The 18,956-nt window shown below is 37.4% G+C and overlaps 2 protein-coding genes across 2 annotated transcripts in view; one reads left to right on the top strand and one right to left on the bottom strand.

Annotated features, from left to right (window-relative positions):
- LOC144657018 (delta-1-pyrroline-5-carboxylate dehydrogenase, mitochondrial-like) lies at positions 1-13,304 on the bottom strand. The gene is made up of 21 exons (XM_078517299.1): positions 13,179-13,304; positions 10,685-10,868; positions 9,923-9,970; positions 9,155-9,228; positions 8,920-9,001; positions 8,497-8,577; positions 6,304-6,375; positions 6,052-6,217; positions 5,598-5,694; positions 4,865-4,915; positions 4,698-4,720; positions 4,492-4,539; positions 3,967-4,067; positions 3,733-3,780; positions 3,534-3,578; positions 2,999-3,084; positions 2,397-2,463; positions 2,212-2,280; positions 1,488-1,540; positions 1,106-1,224; positions 1-696 (listed from the first exon to the last, which is right to left on the bottom strand). The coding sequence occupies exons 1-21, from the start codon at positions 13,217-13,219 to the stop codon at positions 584-586; spliced, it is 1,668 nt and encodes a 555-aa protein (XP_078373425.1). The 5' UTR covers positions 13,220-13,304; the 3' UTR covers positions 1-583.
- LOC144657017 (dnaJ homolog subfamily C member 11-like) overlaps positions 11,517-18,956 on the top strand; it is a 17,490-nt gene continuing 10,050 nt past the window's right edge. The window contains exons 1-7 of the mRNA XM_078517298.1: positions 11,517-11,526; positions 13,444-13,521; positions 13,601-13,687; positions 14,682-14,724; positions 15,483-15,553; positions 15,986-16,015; positions 18,574-18,645. Of these exons, the coding sequence (XP_078373424.1) occupies positions 13,459-13,521; positions 13,601-13,687; positions 14,682-14,724; positions 15,483-15,553; positions 15,986-16,015; positions 18,574-18,645 (366 nt within the window). The 5' untranslated portion in view covers positions 11,517-11,526; positions 13,444-13,458. The remainder of the gene's footprint in view (positions 11,527-13,443; positions 13,522-13,600; positions 13,688-14,681; positions 14,725-15,482; positions 15,554-15,985; positions 16,016-18,573; positions 18,646-18,956) is intronic.

Consider the following 18,956-nt stretch of genomic DNA (forward strand, 5'->3'; position numbering starts at 1 on the left):
TTTAAAAGAAACTTTCACGTTTATTATTGCTTGACAACGGTTTAGTTTTACGCTTAGGGTCAGCAAAAGCAACAAGGCTTTCGTTGTTTATTCACTCAAACTGTGTCCTTTGGTCTCTCTCACATTGGAATGGGACAAGTTCGGTTTGGGAAAACCCATCAAACTTCCTGTTGTCCAATTTTACCGGGGATGCATTAACGCATTATTTTGATTGGTTAACAATAAATTGATTGATTAATTGACTGATTGACATTACGCTCTCTATCATAATAAATTTTGCACCAATAGATTGCGTATACCTAAAATCGACTGAAAGTTATGTACAGAAATTTCATTAAAATTATTTGCATTGCATTTCATTTGCTCTCTAACACACCCGTTTTTATCTTAAATGTTTGTCAAGTATTCGAAAAGCTATAAAACGAGACCAATTACTTCCACACCAAACCAATACTTCTTTGTTCCCTAATGCAAGTCGTCATATCTCTCCCTTCCTTTGTAGATCTCTCAGTTTCTAAAACTACAATCCACAATGTCGTTGAGCTGTTTTCCAAAGTTAAAAACTTGTTCTAATATTTTTTTCTCAGTTTTGGTGTGGGTATTTGTAGTCATCAATTGGCACGACAGTTTCTTTAATGCTCTGCGGTGACACCCATCTCATGATGTAATGTGAGCTGCCTGCCTTATCGTTTGTGCCTAAAAATAAAACAACAAAATTTCAGCTTCAAGAAAAACCAAACTTATCAGAAAGCAAACCAGAAAAAAGCGCGGGACAAAACTTGTTACCTACTGCAAGCGCGGGAAAACGTGGCCTTCAACAAGTGCGGGAAAACAATAAGCCTGCAGCAAGCGCGGGAAAACATTTAGCCTGCAGCAAGCGCGGGAAAACAAGTCACAAGTGAAAGTTAAATCATGACTGGTGATTGGCTGAGAAAAGAGCGTCTACGCTCTGAATGGTTTGAGGACCTCGCATGGTTTTCAAACCAACAACAAAGCTTAGGAAACGAAAACCAGTCGACTGCTTTGCATCATTTCATGGATTAAATAAACTTGCTTATAAGTTGTGAAAGGAGGAGCTATTACTTTGATCTCGATAAAAACTCACCTGACAGCCTTGCGCCTCCAAAAGGCTGCTGTCCAACAATAGACCCAGTTGATTTGTCGTTTATGTAGAAATTACCAGTGGCATCTTTGAGAACATCGGCTGCTTCTTGGATGAAATGTCTGCAAGCAAATTTGACACATTGAATTTCTTAATAAGTTTATCTCCTATATGGATGCTTTAATTGGGCATAGAGACGGAAAAAGTTGGGAAACAAAATTCTCCTCTCTATACTTCTCACTTCGCTTTTTCAACTCACGTTTTTGAAAAGAAACATTGCGAAAAATTCAAGAAAGGAGACTTCTATTCAGTTACCTTTCTAAAGTATATATAAAAGGTTACAGTCTCTTTTTGTCGTCTCAATCAGTGTAAACTGAACAATTACCTGTCTTTTCCAAAAACTGCCCCAGTTAGAGCAAATGGAGAAGTTTTATCCACCTGTAAAACAGAAAGATGCACTTTAGCAAGCGATTATTCCCATAAACCTTTGTATCAAATGTAACAAAACCCGCTTGAACCTTGCAAGAAAAACAACAATAATAATCTCCCATGAAAGGCTAAGCCTGAAACGTTTGAGTTTAAATTTTTGTATTTGACAGTGCATAGAGAGTTTTTCAACTAACTGTGCAATTATTGCGGTTTTCAGTGAAATGCGAACTCTGAAATTCAATATACAACTAACGATTGTGTTTTTCGCTGCCGTCAATCATAAATATGGCGACAGTCAACGAACCATGAAAAACAGAAACAAACAAAATAGATCAAAATCTACCAATCACAACTAACATATTTGACCTTTTGACCCGATTAAAGTGAACTTCTGTTTCCCGAGAGGTCCGCTAAGATGATTGACGGCAGCAAAAAGCATAAACCATTGGTTGAGGATTGAATTGCAGAGTTCGCATTTCACTGAAAACCGCAATAAGTTTTGGATAAACAAATTTGTTCGTTCAGTATCGACAAAAATAGCTCAAGCATAATACATCAGTGAAAAAGCCAAGTCAATGCAGTGCAGTGCAACAACAACAGCAGCAGCAGCAGCAACAACAACAACAACAACAACAACAACAACAACAACAACAACAACAACAACAATAGCTTCGTCTTACCAATTCAAGCGTCTCTTTGTATTTTTGATCCGGGTATACATAGACTGTAAGAACAGGCCCGAAAATTTCCTGAAGCCAAAAAAAACAAACCAACATCCATCTAAAGTATTTTTGCAAGTTTTTATTTCAAAGGGCAAATTAATAAAGGTGAAAAAGTACAGCCCCACAATGACACGCATGTTTACCTCGTTCATAAGTTTGTCATCTGGTTTCTTCGTCTCGATAATCGTCGGTTCGATGAAGTAGCCAACACTGAAACAACACAAGAGCATTTATTCAAGAAGCTGAAAAACGTACCTTCATGTAAATCATTGGTAAACCAAACAATAAAGGTTTACATTAATTTGTAGAACAGTACTCCACAAGTAACAGAAAGCCGTTAGGAAGCGAGGATGGCTAACAATGGCGAGTCGATGGAAATGAATTGCAAAATGATATTCTTGAAAACCTATGCTGCTTTTACGTCGGAGGGAACACCTTCATTTAGTACAGTTTGAGGAAATACCACGGCTAAGAGTCTCAGAATATGAGTCGCATTCTGAATTTTTAGAACATTGCAAATTTGCCTGCTTATTGAAGGGAAAATTATAAATGTCACTTTTACAGTTGGTACAATACTTCCAATGGAAAGCTAGTTCTTTAAGTAGAAAAATATCAGTAACGCGCAATTTGCAATTTAAGTGTTGACCTCTTTCCAAGATGCCTTGTATTCTCATCAACCATAGCTCTCGACTAATAAGTGCATGTTAATTCTGCCTGTTATTATGAAATCCAAATTGAGCCTCACCTGTCGTCGCATTTTCCTCCAGCCACGATACTGAGATCTTGGCTACCCTTAGCATAATCAATGTAATCCTTGATGTTACTGTACGACTGAAAAGGAAACAACAGATTTAATCCTCTTATATCAACTTTATAACTTTTTCTTACACTGTTCAGTGTGACACTGTAGATACAAAGAAGTCAGACTGTTCATTTTCCCGTTGTTTTCTCATATAGTCTAGTGTACTAAAAATAATTACATGTACGAACAAAGAGAGCAAAAGGGGGAAGATGTGTCCGACGGGAAATAGAACATTGTAAGAAAAATTTCTAACAATTCATATAAACAGTTTCTGACATGAGTTTTTATTGTACTGTAGTGCAGTTACCGTTGCATAGTGTAAGTATTACACCTAAGTTTTTGAAAATGAAATCTAAATCATGTCATTTTTATGCATAAGATTGTGAGCTAAGTAGAGGTGTCTTTGTAAGAGTGTTTATTTAAATAAATGTGGTTAAAAAAACCAGACAATTTCTCTTTCTCCCTCCTCCTTGCTTACCTTGTCATCAATAACAGCTGACACAAAGGTATCATAGTCCTCAGGCTATAAAGAGAGAAAACACGACGACAAGGAAGAAAATTATGCTACCAAAATTAACAATCACTAATAATAAACTGAAACGAAGCCATACAGCCATACATAGGTCTGGGTTCTAGGCCTTTGAAGTAAAATAAATGTACCATACAATTTCACATACCGATCCTAACTTCAACTCTTTGTGCTTTTGAATTAGGCCCTCCTTGATCTAAAGGGAAAAAAGGATAATTAAAACATGGTGTTAGGGTTTAATCAAGGCAATGTAGACATTTGTAATATATTGTGACCAAGAACACACATGTACATGGCCTAAATGGGGCAGTGTCTTGTCAAAGAACACAACACAATGACCAGCTTAACCCAAGAAGGGCTCTAACTTTAGTGGACAACTCACCTGACCCCATTTCGATTCTGGAACATACATTCTTGAGCATGCTGAGCATTTCTGGCCCCCATAACCATATGCTGATCTAATGGTGCAGTTTACAGCAGTGTCTGGAAAATAAAGATAAAATAACAGCCAACATTTTAGTATGGGATGTCAATCTTTTCTCTTAGGGTCCGAGGAGCATACAGTTTTATATCAAGACCGCGCACACAAACAGAAACTTGCAGGATGGATGATAGGGGCATATGATTTAATGTTAAACCGGTAATATTATTATTATAATAGTAAAGCGGTTTTCAACTGAGTGTCAAATGTAATTTGCATTTGTTTTGGTTTTGCATTACTATGCTTAGTGATTGAATTAAAAAAAAATTGCACTTTTTTTGCAACCAATCAGAAGTAAAACCAATACCAAATGTGACTCTGTAATATTTGCCTTCTTTGTGATTGGCCAAAGCGATTACTGTGATTTTTGTTCTACGACTCTTAATTGAAAACCGCTCTACAGGCTAAGATGTAAACAAACTTTACCAATATCAGCAGATTCGTGTATAAAGTGGAAGTTCTTTCCTCCGCATTCTGCCAACACAAACACAAAGAACAAAAACTTAATTATGAGCTTTGAAAAACTGAACAATAAAGATAATGTTTCAATTTACACAAGTTAACTTACTAATAATTAACCAAATTTAAATTAAATTAACAAAAATTATAATTCTCATCAAGTATGTCCAAACCTCCAACAAGCCTTGGATAGGTTCTGCAAACAGTATTAAAATTAATGTTAATAGAATAATAAATTAAAATTATTAAAATGACAGCTGAACATGATCTACGAACGACTGTCATTTGCTACAAGTTACTGTCTAGAATGTTCAAAAACAATTATTTTCATTTGGCTTACCTGTAAGTATCAATATTTTCTGCAACTTTTTTCCAAATATATCTGAATGTCCTGGAACACAACAAAAAGTAACTAAATTATATCACATACTAAGTATGTAAAATACGTTTTGCTAAACATTTTCTTTGCTGGCAAATTAAAAACCCATGGGTTAAAAATTCTCCGGAGCAGTTCTGAAATTTACAGTGGCTCGGAGAATTTTTTTTAACTTTGCAGATAGTTGTGTCTTAACATGCTGATCAATATTCATCAATAAAAAATGGAGGCCACCAGACTCATTTTTGAGTTATAAACACTAAGCTAAAATTAAGGGTCTTTTTAACAGGTTATGCCATTGCTATGGTTACCAGTGACGTCAAGAAAATGGCCACAATTTGTTTATCAATGGTTGGGCATTTGGTTGATGCCATTTTTGGATTGGTAAGTGATAAATATCTGTAGCACTGACCAATCAGAGTATAAGAGCTGGAAAGGTCAGATTACTGATTCAGAAACAGTTTTGAGCCTGCTTAAAACTACAGTGGAATTCTAATTTATTTAACCCTTGATTTCTTGATATCTCAAATGTTATTTCCCTGCCTTCAGTCCAATACTGCAATATATTTACCCTTGATTTCTCAAACTTCCTGATTTTTCAAACCAATTTTCGTTTCCCTTGGAGGTTCAAGAAATTCAAATTTCACTGTAGTTTTCATAATAATAAAGTTCTACAGATCTGTTCTTCATAACTTACTCAACACTGCCAGTGAAATTAATTCCTGCTAAATGTGGTGATTGTGTAATGGCGTCACCAAATGTTTGCCCAGACGATGGGAGAAAATTCACAACACCTGAACAAAAAAACAATGCATTTTTGTGGGATCAGAACTTCCCTACTATTATTTTAGACAATTCAATTAGACAATGGCATTTATGGCAAGACCACTGGTACCAGTGAGAGATGTAGCTAAGAAAACACTAAGTCGGCTTACAAACAAGCCCAGCTGGCTTTTCTGACCTTGTCAGCTCTAAAATTTACCTAAATCGGCCTTGTTTCTGTGTGAAATTTCTGCCAGATTTAAGTTCTCTTTTGGCTGGTGAAAGTAGCTAGCAGCCCGGTCCTTTGTGACATCCCTGCTGGTACTGTAATTATTACACTAGGTGGGGAAGTTAATTTAAGTTGTAACATTATGTAATTCTGTCATTACCATCAGGGACACCAGCCTCCTGGAAGATCTTGTGCACAAGGTAACAAGACAGGATCGCTGTTGACGCAGGTTTCCAGAGAACGACATTGCCCACTATCGCAGGGGTACCAGCCAAGTTTCCACCAATGGCAGTAAAGTTGAATGGAGAAATGGCAGCAACGAAACCCTGAGAAGAAATTTAAAATTCTGTCTTGATTTGCTGAGATAAAAACATCAAAAATGCATGATACCAGTTATTTAGAATATCTTTACCTCAAGTCCTCTATACGTAAGTCTGTTGATTACACCTCGCGGCTGGTGAAGCTCAGGTCCTTCATACAGTTCCTGGAATCAAATTTAGAGAAAAATAATTGTAGTTTGAAAATGTGATTTGTACTCGTCTGATACAACAACAACATAACTGCATTTATCGCTCACTGTAACTCCTGTCCAAATGAAGATATTCTAACTACACTTCTAAGTAATACGTTCTAGCTTTGTTTAATAAAAAATCAACCCATGTTAAAAAATCTCGATGATTTGGTAAGTGCAGAATGCAATATGGAACAATTGAAAGTATGATGTTTTATATATGTTCGTGTTTATTTGCTTTATTTTACTTTCGGAAAAACTGTTCACAGGCTACTTGTATTCTTTCCCAGGTGATCCTTACGCTAATCTTTGCAAATGTAACACGACACTTTTGTTCGTTTGTAACAAAATACTTTTGTCTTCCTTGAAAATGCGATAACATGAAACTTTTGTTTTTTGTTTGTTTTACGGCGGCATCGATGACATTTGTTTAATTTAATTAAGTTACGGTTTAGACTGCACGAAAGACGATTCTCAAAAACTAAAGAAACAAATCTAATCAAAAAACATATTTTTCGACAGGTTTTTTAAAACGCAGTACAGCTAGGATATTTGTTTCCTGGTTATCAGGTGTTCACGCCGAAAATCCCGGTGCAAGTTTTTGCATACCTAAGGGACCGGTCATTATTTATGTAGAGGGGGGGAGGGAAAAAAAGAAGGGGGGGTCAAGGCTATTTCAGAGTGGCAAGAGGGGGGGCTAAAAATTTTTATAAAGACGTTTAGGGGGGGATAAGCAGTTTGAGGTGGGTAAAACAGTTAAATAGAACAGTGCAAACACCATATGTGAAACAGTGAGATGCTAAATTGTACAATTTTATGCTATTTCTATTGTTTTCTTTTGTTTAAACTCCACTATTATGTACAACTTTAGTGATTTGTATTTTACAGAAATACTGTTTTCACTCTAAACTCCATTGTTATCTTAAAATTAATTTTAGTTAATAAAGAAACCAGACCTTTATAATCTACTTTAATATCTGGTTTGACTGAAATTATTTTCTTTTTACAAAATGACTATCACTGCAATAGCCCAAGAAGTAATAAAACATGATATTTATGACAACAAGAATTCAAAGTAATCCCTTTACAACTTTAGGAAAATCATTGGAAAGGAATTATATTTTGCATGGATATTACATTTGTGTTCACCATGAGAGCATAATTTGTAAAAACTACCACTTTTCCAAAGTTAAGGAGTTAATAATAGAGGTATGTTTACTATACACATAACTCATCCAAAAATTTGCCGTATTGCTGGACAAGTATCCATAGCAAAGAAGCCTTGGTTGACTTAGTGTTGATCCAGCCTTTTTGCATTAGAACAAGTGTACGTGCAATTAAGATTGTATGTAACATGCATTTAATAATAAATTACTTGAGGCATATAAAGGGAGATATGAGGTGGGGGGGGGGGTCATCACGTAAATATTGAATAAAGAAGGGGGGGTCACTTGCTACTTACATGGCCTGGAGGGGGGGCCTTACAGAAATTTTGATCTTTCCAACATATTTTTCCCTCCCCCCCTACATAAATAATGACCGGTCCCTAATTACGAAAGCGCTGCGAAAGTCTCAAAATCTAATTTAATTAATTTGCGGTTTTTACTTGGCGCCAAGAAGTCTGCAGGAAGCCTACCGCAAACACGCAATACAAGGGATGTTCATGATAGTTCCAGAAAACAACGTAGACTAATCTGCGCATGCGTTTGGTGTAAATTACGTTGAGTAGTACCACAAGGAAAGCAAAGGGTTTTCTGAAACAAATATATACGTTTGAGATCTTCATATGAAAGTAACGTAGATGTGCTCCAGGTTTTACCTAGGGGTACGGTCGGCGCTCCCCACCCCCACCCCCTTCACAAGGAATAATTAATTAATTGATATTAATTAATTAATTGACTATTAAAGTTTACACCATAGCGCTTTAGGGGTTTAGGGCATTAGGGGTTTAAGGGTTTAGCGGACGACAGCCCCAACAAACCATCACAATAGTGCATTCTGCACTAAAAATAAATAATTATTGTTAAGTTGATGATCACAGGGTTTGCCACACAAGTTTTAGTGTTAATTATGGAATCAGCACTTTCTTTTTACCTTGGCATAATGGATTCCAAATCGGTAGAAATCAGCAATTTCCTGGATGCAGTCAACATCAGCCTCAAAAGCAGTCTTGGCCTAGAAGAAAAATACATTTAGATAATTAATTTTGGTGGGGAAAAAAAACTTGTAATTGAGTAAACTTATTATTCAAAGTGGGGCACATATCCAATATTTTAAGCCTTAGGGTGCTCATTCGAAGCAGGGCAAATTTGAGCATTTACCGTATTATGTATTTTTTCTATCATCAGGTTATCTGATGGGTTTTAAAACTTTTTGGCCAGTCAAAGAACCATACTCTAACAGTAATGTCAAATATGTTTGGTTTGACGTAAAAGACTTCATAACAGGAAATTTAATTAAAACACTAGCAAAACAGTTATGTCCAGTAAAACCTTGTTCATCCTGACATTTGCTTACCTGTCCTACCATGGTAGCAGCTAGTGATGGAATTCTGTATTTTCCAGTGATTAAATCTGCTACCTTTTGAAAGACGGCTGCCCTGAAATAAAAGAATTAAAAAATGAAGACTTAAAAGCTACACTTTACTATGCCTGCACTGAATTTTGCACTGCACTGCATGTAAGAAGTTTTTCAAAATGACAAACATGTTTATGATAGATACTCATATCCACTGAACCTCTGTCATCCCAACCTGTGTTCATGAGGTGTGCGCTCCCATTCCTTCCTTGCCGCCATGGCACTGTCAATTGCTTCCTTGATCACTTCCTGTGGAAACACAGTATAATAACAGTTCCATGTTAACAATATTATTTCTGATCAATAATATTGCAAAAAAACATCAAAATTTACTTTAAATAGGCATTTTTGTTTCTGTGACAATGACTGTACTCTCAATTCTTTTGCTCAAGTTATCTATTTTTAATTAAGATGGTTTCCGCACAATTTTCGAGCAATACAGGCAAAAATAAAGTTACCAAAAAGACCTCTTAGCATGGCAACAGTTTTAGTACAGCTAACAAAAACCTGCCAAAAATTTAGCACTCAAGCTGACCCCGCGAGAGAAAAATGGATTTAAAGTTGTCCTTATTTCAATAAAACGGACGTTTTGCGCCAGTTCAAAACAAAATGGCGCGCGTTTTATACATTTTTTCGAGGTTTGACTTTAATTTTCTCGAGAATGCTTTAGAATTTGATTGCGGGGTCACTAAGACAAATGAATTTCGATGAGATCTTTTAAATAATATACAAAACGTTGCCGTGCAATGAGTGGATTTTTGGTACTTAATTTTCGCACTCATTGCTCGAACTTTCAGCGAAATCCGTCTTAACTACTCTTGTGGTTGCACTTTGTTCCGCAATGTTTTGTGACAGACTTTTAATCTGTGGTCAATTTAAGAGACCAGACCTGGATTTGTTGTTATTACAAAACAAGTTAGACTATATTAGAAAATTTCATTACCTCAGTTGCCATGTGGTATTTGGCAATCTTCAGGGAGTGGTTGTATGGCTACAGAGAAAAAAACCACCAAGTCAATGCATTTTGTTATCAAAATCAGTTACCGTGTTAAGCAAACAAAAGTAAAGGTAAAGCCTGCTGTTGAGCCAAGTGGCTCATCAGGGTGGAGCTTAACTGGGTTTCTGTAGCATCAAGTGGCTAGAAGAATTTCTACTCCCCCCTGGATGGGATGCTTGTCCATTGCAGGGTTATCCCCCAGCATTAAATTTGTTGGTACCCATTTATACATCTACAGGGCTGCAAATCACAGTTGGTCATCAGACATTGGCTGACCAAAATTTGCTAATGTCTGACGAAATCTCAAGTGTAGTTGGACATGATGTCCGGACAATTTTTTGATTGAAATCATTTTACGGCAACGATGAATAAAAATCTGTCCGACCACAATTTTGTTTTGTCCGACCAAGACGGTGTCTTAGTAGGACATATGTCCTTCCAAGTGGAAAAAAAATATTTGCAGCCTTGCCCCTGTGTGGAAAGAGACACTAAAAGTCAGAGTAAAGTGTCTTGTGTCCAAGAACACAACACAGTGCCCCAGAAAGGGCTCAAACGTGGCCCGCTTGACCCCAAGTCTGGTGCACTAACCATTAGGCCACAGCACCTTCCAAAGCAAACAAATGCTTAGTAATTATCAAGTCCCGTGTCACATGATGAAACATGATAACTCTGTTCTTACAAAGTTATAAGAAGATGTGATTCACTCACTGCCACTTGGTATCTGGTCTTTCCGGTGAATATTTCTTTGCCACCAACAATACAGGGAATTTCTAAAGTTTCACCACGGACTCTCTCAATTTCTGCTTTTAACTCCTTGAGGTCAACGCTGTTTCTGTCCAGATTTGTGGGTGGTTCATTGGGAGGCAGAGAAATGCTTCTGGTGCCAAGAATTCTAAATATGTTATCAAACAAAACAAACCTGGTGAAGGTTAAGTCTGTGAGCCTATCAGGCCGGAACTTATCCAAGTTTCCATCGCATGAAGTGACTTGGAGTATCTCTACTCCCCCCTGAATGGCACGCTAGTCCATCGCAGGGTTTCAGGTGCCCACCTCCTACCCCAAGCAATTAAATTGCAAGTACCCATTTATACACCTTGGTGGACAGATGCTAAATATGAGTTAAGCTGTCTTGCCCAAGATCAGACAGGGTTCATACCCTTTTTCAGAAACAATTTTCCAGAACTTTTCAAGGACTCAGATTGTTTTTTCCAAGACTCCAAAATTCACATTAACCCTTTCACTTCCAAGATTGCAATATTATTTCTCCTTACTTATTATTTCTTTTTACTGCGGGCCCGTATGGCATTTCTGTAGCGCTCGAAATCGTGACAAGCTAGAGACGCTAAATAAAAGAATACTTAGGGCTATCTTAGATGACAGAGACTCCAATTACGATGAACTTCTGCAGCAGATAGGTAGTGTAACCCTCAGTGACAGGCGGATTCACAGCATGCTCATCATTATATTTAAATGCCTGCATTTGCAAGAGTACCCGCAGTATTTAAAAGATCTTTTCACCCTGCGATCTGTTACTTACTGCCTAAGGGGAAGTGATATTCTTCATTTAAGGAAGCCGTCTTCTACAACATACGGACTAAAATCTTTTAGCTATTTTGCTGCAAAGACTTGGAACTCATTACCAGAAATTATAAAAACTGCGACATCACTAAATGACTTCATTACAGCAATCCGACAATGTACTTTTAGCTAAGACTTTTTATCATTGGGGAGGGGGTGAATAGAACAAACTTTGCAAATTTGTATTTTTATATAGTTTTAATGTGTAAGTAGTTAACGGATATAATAATATTGTTATTTCTATTTTACTTATTTTATTTTTATTTTTTAATATATATTTCACTTGTTTCTCGAACAAACTAGCTTGTCTTAGCTATATTAAATTCGAGGATAAATAAAGTTTTATGTTATGTTATGTTACTGTCTGCCTTACATTTCTTATGTTAGTTCTGAGAATTCAGTTGTTACTTGAGTTTAACAGATTTCCAGAACTTTCCAGGACCAGTAGTCTTTTTCCAGGACTTTCTAGTCCTGGAAAGTACCACAATAAGGTTTTCCAGGACCCGCACAACCCTGCAAGAACACAATGACCCCAGCCTGTTCAGCTTGAACCCGGACTGCTCTATACGGAGTCTAGAACGCTAACCATTAGGCCACCCCTCATCTTCATAAAAAATGACAGTGTACTCACAACAAAGAGAGATGTGGAGGTGCGAATGAAGTTGTGAGTTACCACACCCATTAGCATGCCATGCCCCATATAGTAAAGAAAACCGTCAAATTTATCCCAGCAATAATCACTTGAATTTATACTCAAGTATCAGTCATTTCGAGAAACATGAACTATGTATTATTACTTGAGCACAAAACACTAATCACCCTGGAGGTTAATGTTTGGTATTGCTATTGTTTACTCACAGTTGAAATTATTTTGACTACAAAAAGACCTGCATAAACATAAACAAGCTCTGCTGGTCGGTCCATAACAGAGATGTTATGGGTTTCTTAATAAATAATTCACTGCATTTCTGCACATTCGGTAGATACACCCAAACAAACTTAAGACAAATTTCAAAACAGTGGTTAATATTTCAATATAAGTCTTAATTATTTTGATAGCAGAAAAGTTGGAGCATTTTTACAGTATTAAGAAGAATTTAAGATTTTTTTTTATCAAAATATTCCTGATCCAAAATATCAGCTGATAAAGTTAAGTTATAATTTGGGTAGATTCCAAAATTTTTCTTTTGTATTTATCTCGTGATCAAAAGGGCGGAAATGAAGAATACTTGAGGACACAAATGGCTTTGCCGACATAAGCATAAGTAGTGTAACATAAATTTGTAACGCTGTAAATACCAAGCTTACGAAAGGAAAGGGAAACAGTGTTTAATTTCGCGCGCAGACGTATCTGCAGTGTTTACAAGTTAGCTAGTGCTATACAGAAAACAAGCGGTCGAATTTTTTCAGTAAATGTACAATCTTCTCAACGGGGCAATACAGTTTTAAATCGCTGACTAAACCATTCATATCTCAATTGTATTTGAATAGATCGATGGTATTGCGCAAGTTTGTACATGCATGGCTTTGATCAAATCCGACGAGAGTGCAGTTCGCGGGAGAAGTTTTTGACATAAAAAATAGCTGTACCATAAATGAGATGCAGGAAATGAATGAAGCATACCTCAGGGCTTGACTCCTGAAAGCTGCTCGTGCTGCCAACATGATGGAAAGGCTTTTACAGAGAGGAAAATTTACGAAACTCCGTGGAAACTCCGAGACTGTAGGTACCAGAATACAGAAGTGAAAGAAATCTGCATCTTTTGACAGGATCACGCGTTTCTCCAAATATGGATAACATGGAATTGGGGGCGTATACGCACGAATCAGCCAATCAGCGCCGAGATTACTCGGCACTATAAGCCCGCAATTTTGAAAAAGAAAATCAGCGGTAAAATTTCAAAATGGCGGAAGCAGACGAAGCAGAAGAAGTTGATTACTACGCGGCTTTGAACGTCCGAAAAGAGGTAAAAACAATCTTAAACAAATACCTGAAGCGGCAAATATACTTTTCTGATAATCAGGTGCAACGATTTTAAATTTCAGGCTAATGAAGACGAAATTAAAGCTGCTTACAGGCGCATGTGCGTTCTCTATCACCCAGATAAACATCGCGATCCCGCCAAGAAGAAAGTAAGTAAATGTTATTTACAAGAATCTATTTCACGCTTGATTCTGATTTTGAGGTGTATATGAAGTTCTTTTGAAAGTAATGTTTCCTCGCCACAAACTTAAATGTTATCGTAGCAAAAAAATAAACATTTATAATTTTAAGTTTATGTAGACTTATTGTCCAGTATTAAATGAATGATGTAATAAGTATGAATAACAAAATTCTTGCTTTTGATTGGTCCTCCGCATGCCTGTGTATATCGTTGTCCCAGGGTGTCCAAATTTGTAATTGGATCACTGAAATTGGACACCCATGCTACTTGCATGCTGGTAGAATTCTAATAAGTGTGCAATTGAATGGACTCTTTGTTGCTGTTTCTCAACTATAATTTGTAAAGCTGTGTTAGTGACTCTTGTTAGAATTTTATTGACAAAAGTGAACATATATACAGTCCAAGCTCTCGTAAGCGGACACCCTCGGGACACGAAAAAATTATCCATAACTAGAGCTGGCCGCTTACGAGAATGGTATTCTTAATCGGCCACTAGAGGTGTAGGGGATAGATGGCCGCTTACGGGAGCAGCCCAGCTAACAATAACCAGATGAACGTGGACAACGACAAAACAAACACTGAAATGTATGGTGCTGTTATTACTGTAAAATCATTGTGACAAACAGCAATGTGAAGTTGATTGATAAAAACAAGATGCAGAGATTGTTATAAGGATTTTCTTTGGGGTGTCAGCTTACCATGGGAGCTTAAAAACAAAGAAAAAGTCTAGTTTGTAATCTCTGAAAGTGTCCACGGATGCTTATGGGAATGTCCTCTTACAAGAATGTTAAAATACCAAGTTTGTATGGGGGTAAAAATGGGGTTTCAAACAAGGCAGCCGTAAGTAGAGCTGTCCGCTTACGAGAGTGTCCGTTAAGAGAGCTTCGACTGTATAAGAATTAACGGAAAAAATTCAACTAATAAATAATAAAAGTTATTTGTATACTGTCCTTTATTTTCAGATTGCTGTAGATTTGTTCAATAAAATCCAAAAGGCTTATGAAGGTAACTCGAACCTTTTACAATATCCCTCCAGGTCATTTCCTCATTTTATCCCTGATAACTGGAACCTCCCCCTCCCTCCCCTGTTGATAACTTTTACTGTTTTCCATTCCCTTGAAGGTTTGAGTTATTGGGATTCACCTGCATTTTCAAAATCTTTCAAATGTGCAAGTGTTTTATTAGGAGTTTGACCCAATGTTCAATACAATGCACTTGGTCCGAGAGATGGACTGGCATATGTGCAGCTTTAACACTGCTGACCGCAAAGGCGCGGTGGCCTAATGGTCAGAGCGCCGGACTCCGGACACGCGGTCCGAGTCGGGCCAGGCGGTTTTTTTTGAATACTCTCATAGTGCCTCTCTCCACCCAGGTGTATAAATGGGTACCGGCGACATAATGCTGAGGGGGAAACCCTGTAATGGACTAGCATCCCATTCAGGGGGAAGTAGAAATATTCCTAGCCGCTTAATGCTACAGAAACCGGGATAAGCTCCGGCAGTGTGGGCCGCTTGGCTTGTGGCTTCTTCCCTGACCGCAAAGGCAAGATTAGTGCCATGTGTTGTTAACTCTGTTCAGTTGTATTTAGCTGCATTTGTTCAAGTTGCTATATTAATAATTATAAGTGGATCAATTCCTTTACAAGCCCCCTTCTCCCCCATGTGTATTCGTGTAGATGACAAGTGCTTTAGCATTACATTCTTAACCCTATGCAGGCAATCAAGTATTTAGGAGGCTAATGAATTACACATTTTTTAAATCAGTCCTTAGCAATCCAGAAAAAAAAGGAATTTATGATGTATATGGTCAGAAGGGACTTGTTGCAGGCTGGGAGGTGAGTGAGAATAAGATAACTTCTCTATCAATGTTTTAGTACTGCAGACTGTCTAGTACCGCAATGAGAGGTTTTTTTGAAACCGACTTTTGTCTTATTCCAAGTCAAGTAATAAACGAAATTAGAATCCAAGGACTTCTGCACAGAAATATTGCATCAGTTGTGAGAATGTTTGTAACATCGTACATGCCCACGGTTTTGTTTCTATTGTTTATCCTCAGGAAATTTTAGTTACCGTAACACTCATTGTTAACAGCAAACAGCAACAACATCTTTATTTGTACTCTTTCTTGCATTTACAAAGATTATTACCTAAAGAAATATTTGAAATATAATTAGAGTAGGCCGCCTGGAATAGCCACATAGGGGCTAGTGGAGCCAGGCACCCAAAAACAATATTTTGTTATTAACTCTCGGGTTTAATTATTTCAGATTATTGAAAGGCAAAGAACACCAGCTGAAGTAAGTTTGAGTCCAATTTTATGTCAGTCGGTATAATATTGTGGTAACAGAGATCATGAACACCTTTTAAAACATATTAATTTTCTGGACCAATCCTAGGCTGTGTTGCAGCTGGACCTGTCACAATATCCTTGTTTATAGTTCACCACTAAATTTTCTCCGATTCTGATTGGTCTAAATTGATCACATGACGCGATAGTGCCCGTCCGCCGGAGGGCACTATCAGCCCATAGTGCCCTCCCGAGAAAAATGCCCGGATCGATAGTGCCCGCCCGTGAATTTTTTTGTAAACAAGCGTTCCTGCAGGCAAAAAACTCCAACCAAATTCACTGCATTTAGTGGGTTTCTAGTCTGGTTTTGTTTCGTTTGTTAAATTTCGGCTTTCAATTGAGTTTTTTATCCTCAATAAAGTAAAAATAACTTGCTCGTTTTTGTATGTGCGCGCGGAAGAAAATGTAGTGGTGAACAATAAAGACAATAGAGTGTTTCTGTCTCGGAACTATCGGTCTGATAGTTGCCCCTTGAATGTTCTTAAAACTAGCATTTTGATGTTCTTAAAACTAGCATATTAGCACTCGAAGCTTCGCTTCTCGGGCTAATATTTGTTTTAAGAACATCAAATTTCTGCGGGGCAACTATCAGCCGATAGTTCCTCGACAGAAACACTCTATTGTTAAAATAGTGTAAAAGAAAAAGGTAAATGCTGACTCTAGTTGTTCAAAGGATGGATTAGTAAATAGCACTTATCAATTCAATAAATGAAGGGCTCTGTGGAAAAGTGGTGTTAGTGATTTTTGGCTAAAATTGAACAACTCTGATTTGCACACAAACAAGTTGAAATATTTGAGCTTTGCTGGTTTCATTGTCCTGACAAGCAAAAGGTTTTTTTTTTTTTTTTTATAAAAAAAAACCCCAAGACAAGCCAAGCTTTTTGTCTATGTTGCAGTTAATTTTTGATCTCAGTTAATTTTTTTTTTTAACTAGTTAGTATTTTTTTCTAACTGTTTTTTTTTTTATATACTTTCGTGGCTGGTCTGACAAGCATGGTTCGTCTCCGCCAAGAGACTCTTCAGAGACCTTTCGGTGAAAACTAACTCGTCGAACATCGCGTTCGAAGTCCCGCTAGCGTCAAAATGATGGTGCAATCTGGCCTTACATCGCGTAAGCATTCCCAATTGCGTAACATGTAAATTGTTAAATACTTTCGTGGCTGGTCTGACACGCATGTTTCGTCTCCGCCAAGAGACTCTTCAGAGACCTTTCGGTGAAAACTAACTCGTCGAACATCGCGTTCGAAGTCCCGCTAGCGTCAAAATGATGGTGCAATCTGGCCTTACATCGCGTAAGCATTCCCAATTGCGTAACGTGTAAATTGTTAAATACTTTCGTGGCTGGTCTGACACGCATGTTTCGTCTCCGTCAAGAGACTCTTCAGAGACCTTTCGGTGAAAACTAACTCGTCGAACATCGCGTTCGAAGTCCCGCTAGCGTCAAAATGATGGTGCAATCTGGCCTTACATCGCGTAAGCATTCCCAATTGCGTAACGTGTAAATTGTTAAATACTTTCGTGGCTGGTCTGACACGCATGTTTCGTCTCCGTCAAGAGACTCTTCAGAGACCTTTCGGTGAAAACTAACTCGTCGAACATCGCGTTCGAAGTCCCGCTAGCGTCAAAATGATGGTGCAATCTGGCCTTACATCGCGTAAGCATTCCCAATTGTGTAACATGTAAATTGTTAAATACTTTCGTGGCTGGTCTGACACGCATGTTTCGTCTCCGTCAAGAGACTCTTCAGAGACCTTTCGGTGAAAACTAACTCGTCGAACATCGCGTTCGAAGTCCCGCTAGCGTCAAAATGATGGTGCAATCTGGCCTTACATCGTGTAAGCATTCCCAATTGTGTAACATGTAAATTGTTAAATACTTTCGTGGCTAGTATAAAAAATTTTATATTCTAGGTTAATCAGTAGAAAAAGTAATACACCTCCCCTCCCTTGATGTCTCATTACCCTGCCCCCCATCTTTACTAACACCCCCTTTACTATCTGCTCTTAATATTATCCCCCTCCTCTAAGTACTATCATCTATTTTTTTTTCTTTTTACTAACCTGCACTGGATTTGAACTCTTGACCTCTGGATTTGCTGTCCAACCCCTTACCACTTTGCCACGTATGAAATGTGAGATGAACCACTATTTTTTAAAAATATATGACTCCAACCCATACCCTAACCCTATTATTTACCTAGTATAAAAAATTAACTAGTTAGAAAAAAATTAACTAGGTAAAATTTAAAATTAACTGAGATCAAAAATTAACTGCAACATCTACGTTATATCTCATAAACAACAGTTTTGGCAATGTTCAATATCAGCCAAAATCACTTTTCCACTGAGCCCTTGAAAACTCTATCGAGTAGATAGCATATTTGGTTTTGTTAGTAGTTATCAACTTTATGTTGTATAACAAATATCAAATTAATGGCATTTGTTTTTGAGCTGACAGAGTTATGCATCCTTCAATTAAATTTTGTGTCAATTGCTATGTTTTGCAAAGATCCGTGAAGAATATGAGAGGCTACAAAAAGAAAGAGAGGAGCGGCGTTTGCAACAAATCACAAATCCAACAGTAAGACTGGACCCAAAGTATTAAATATTGAGATTATTTAATCATGTTTCTTATCTTAATTATTCCTGTGTGTATTCCTATCCTGTTAGTTATGTCAGAGCTGTGCTCTAGCAGAGCCTGGGTGCCACAGGCAACCTACTTTTGTCTTTGGGCGACTTGTATTATTTTGCTATCATAAAAGCTTGTATGGGCTGGGCATCCAAGATTTCTAACATAAGAGCATTCGGGCACTCTGCAATTATTCTAAGAGCACAGCTTTGTATGTCAGATTTTAAAGTTTGCAATTCCCAAATGGAATGCCCTCTTGTTTT

Source organism: Oculina patagonica, chromosome 6, assembly GCF_052425735.1.
Source record: "Oculina patagonica isolate OP01 chromosome 6, crgOcupat, whole genome shotgun sequence".
NCBI lineage: Eukaryota > Metazoa > Cnidaria > Anthozoa > Scleractinia > Oculinidae > Oculina > Oculina patagonica.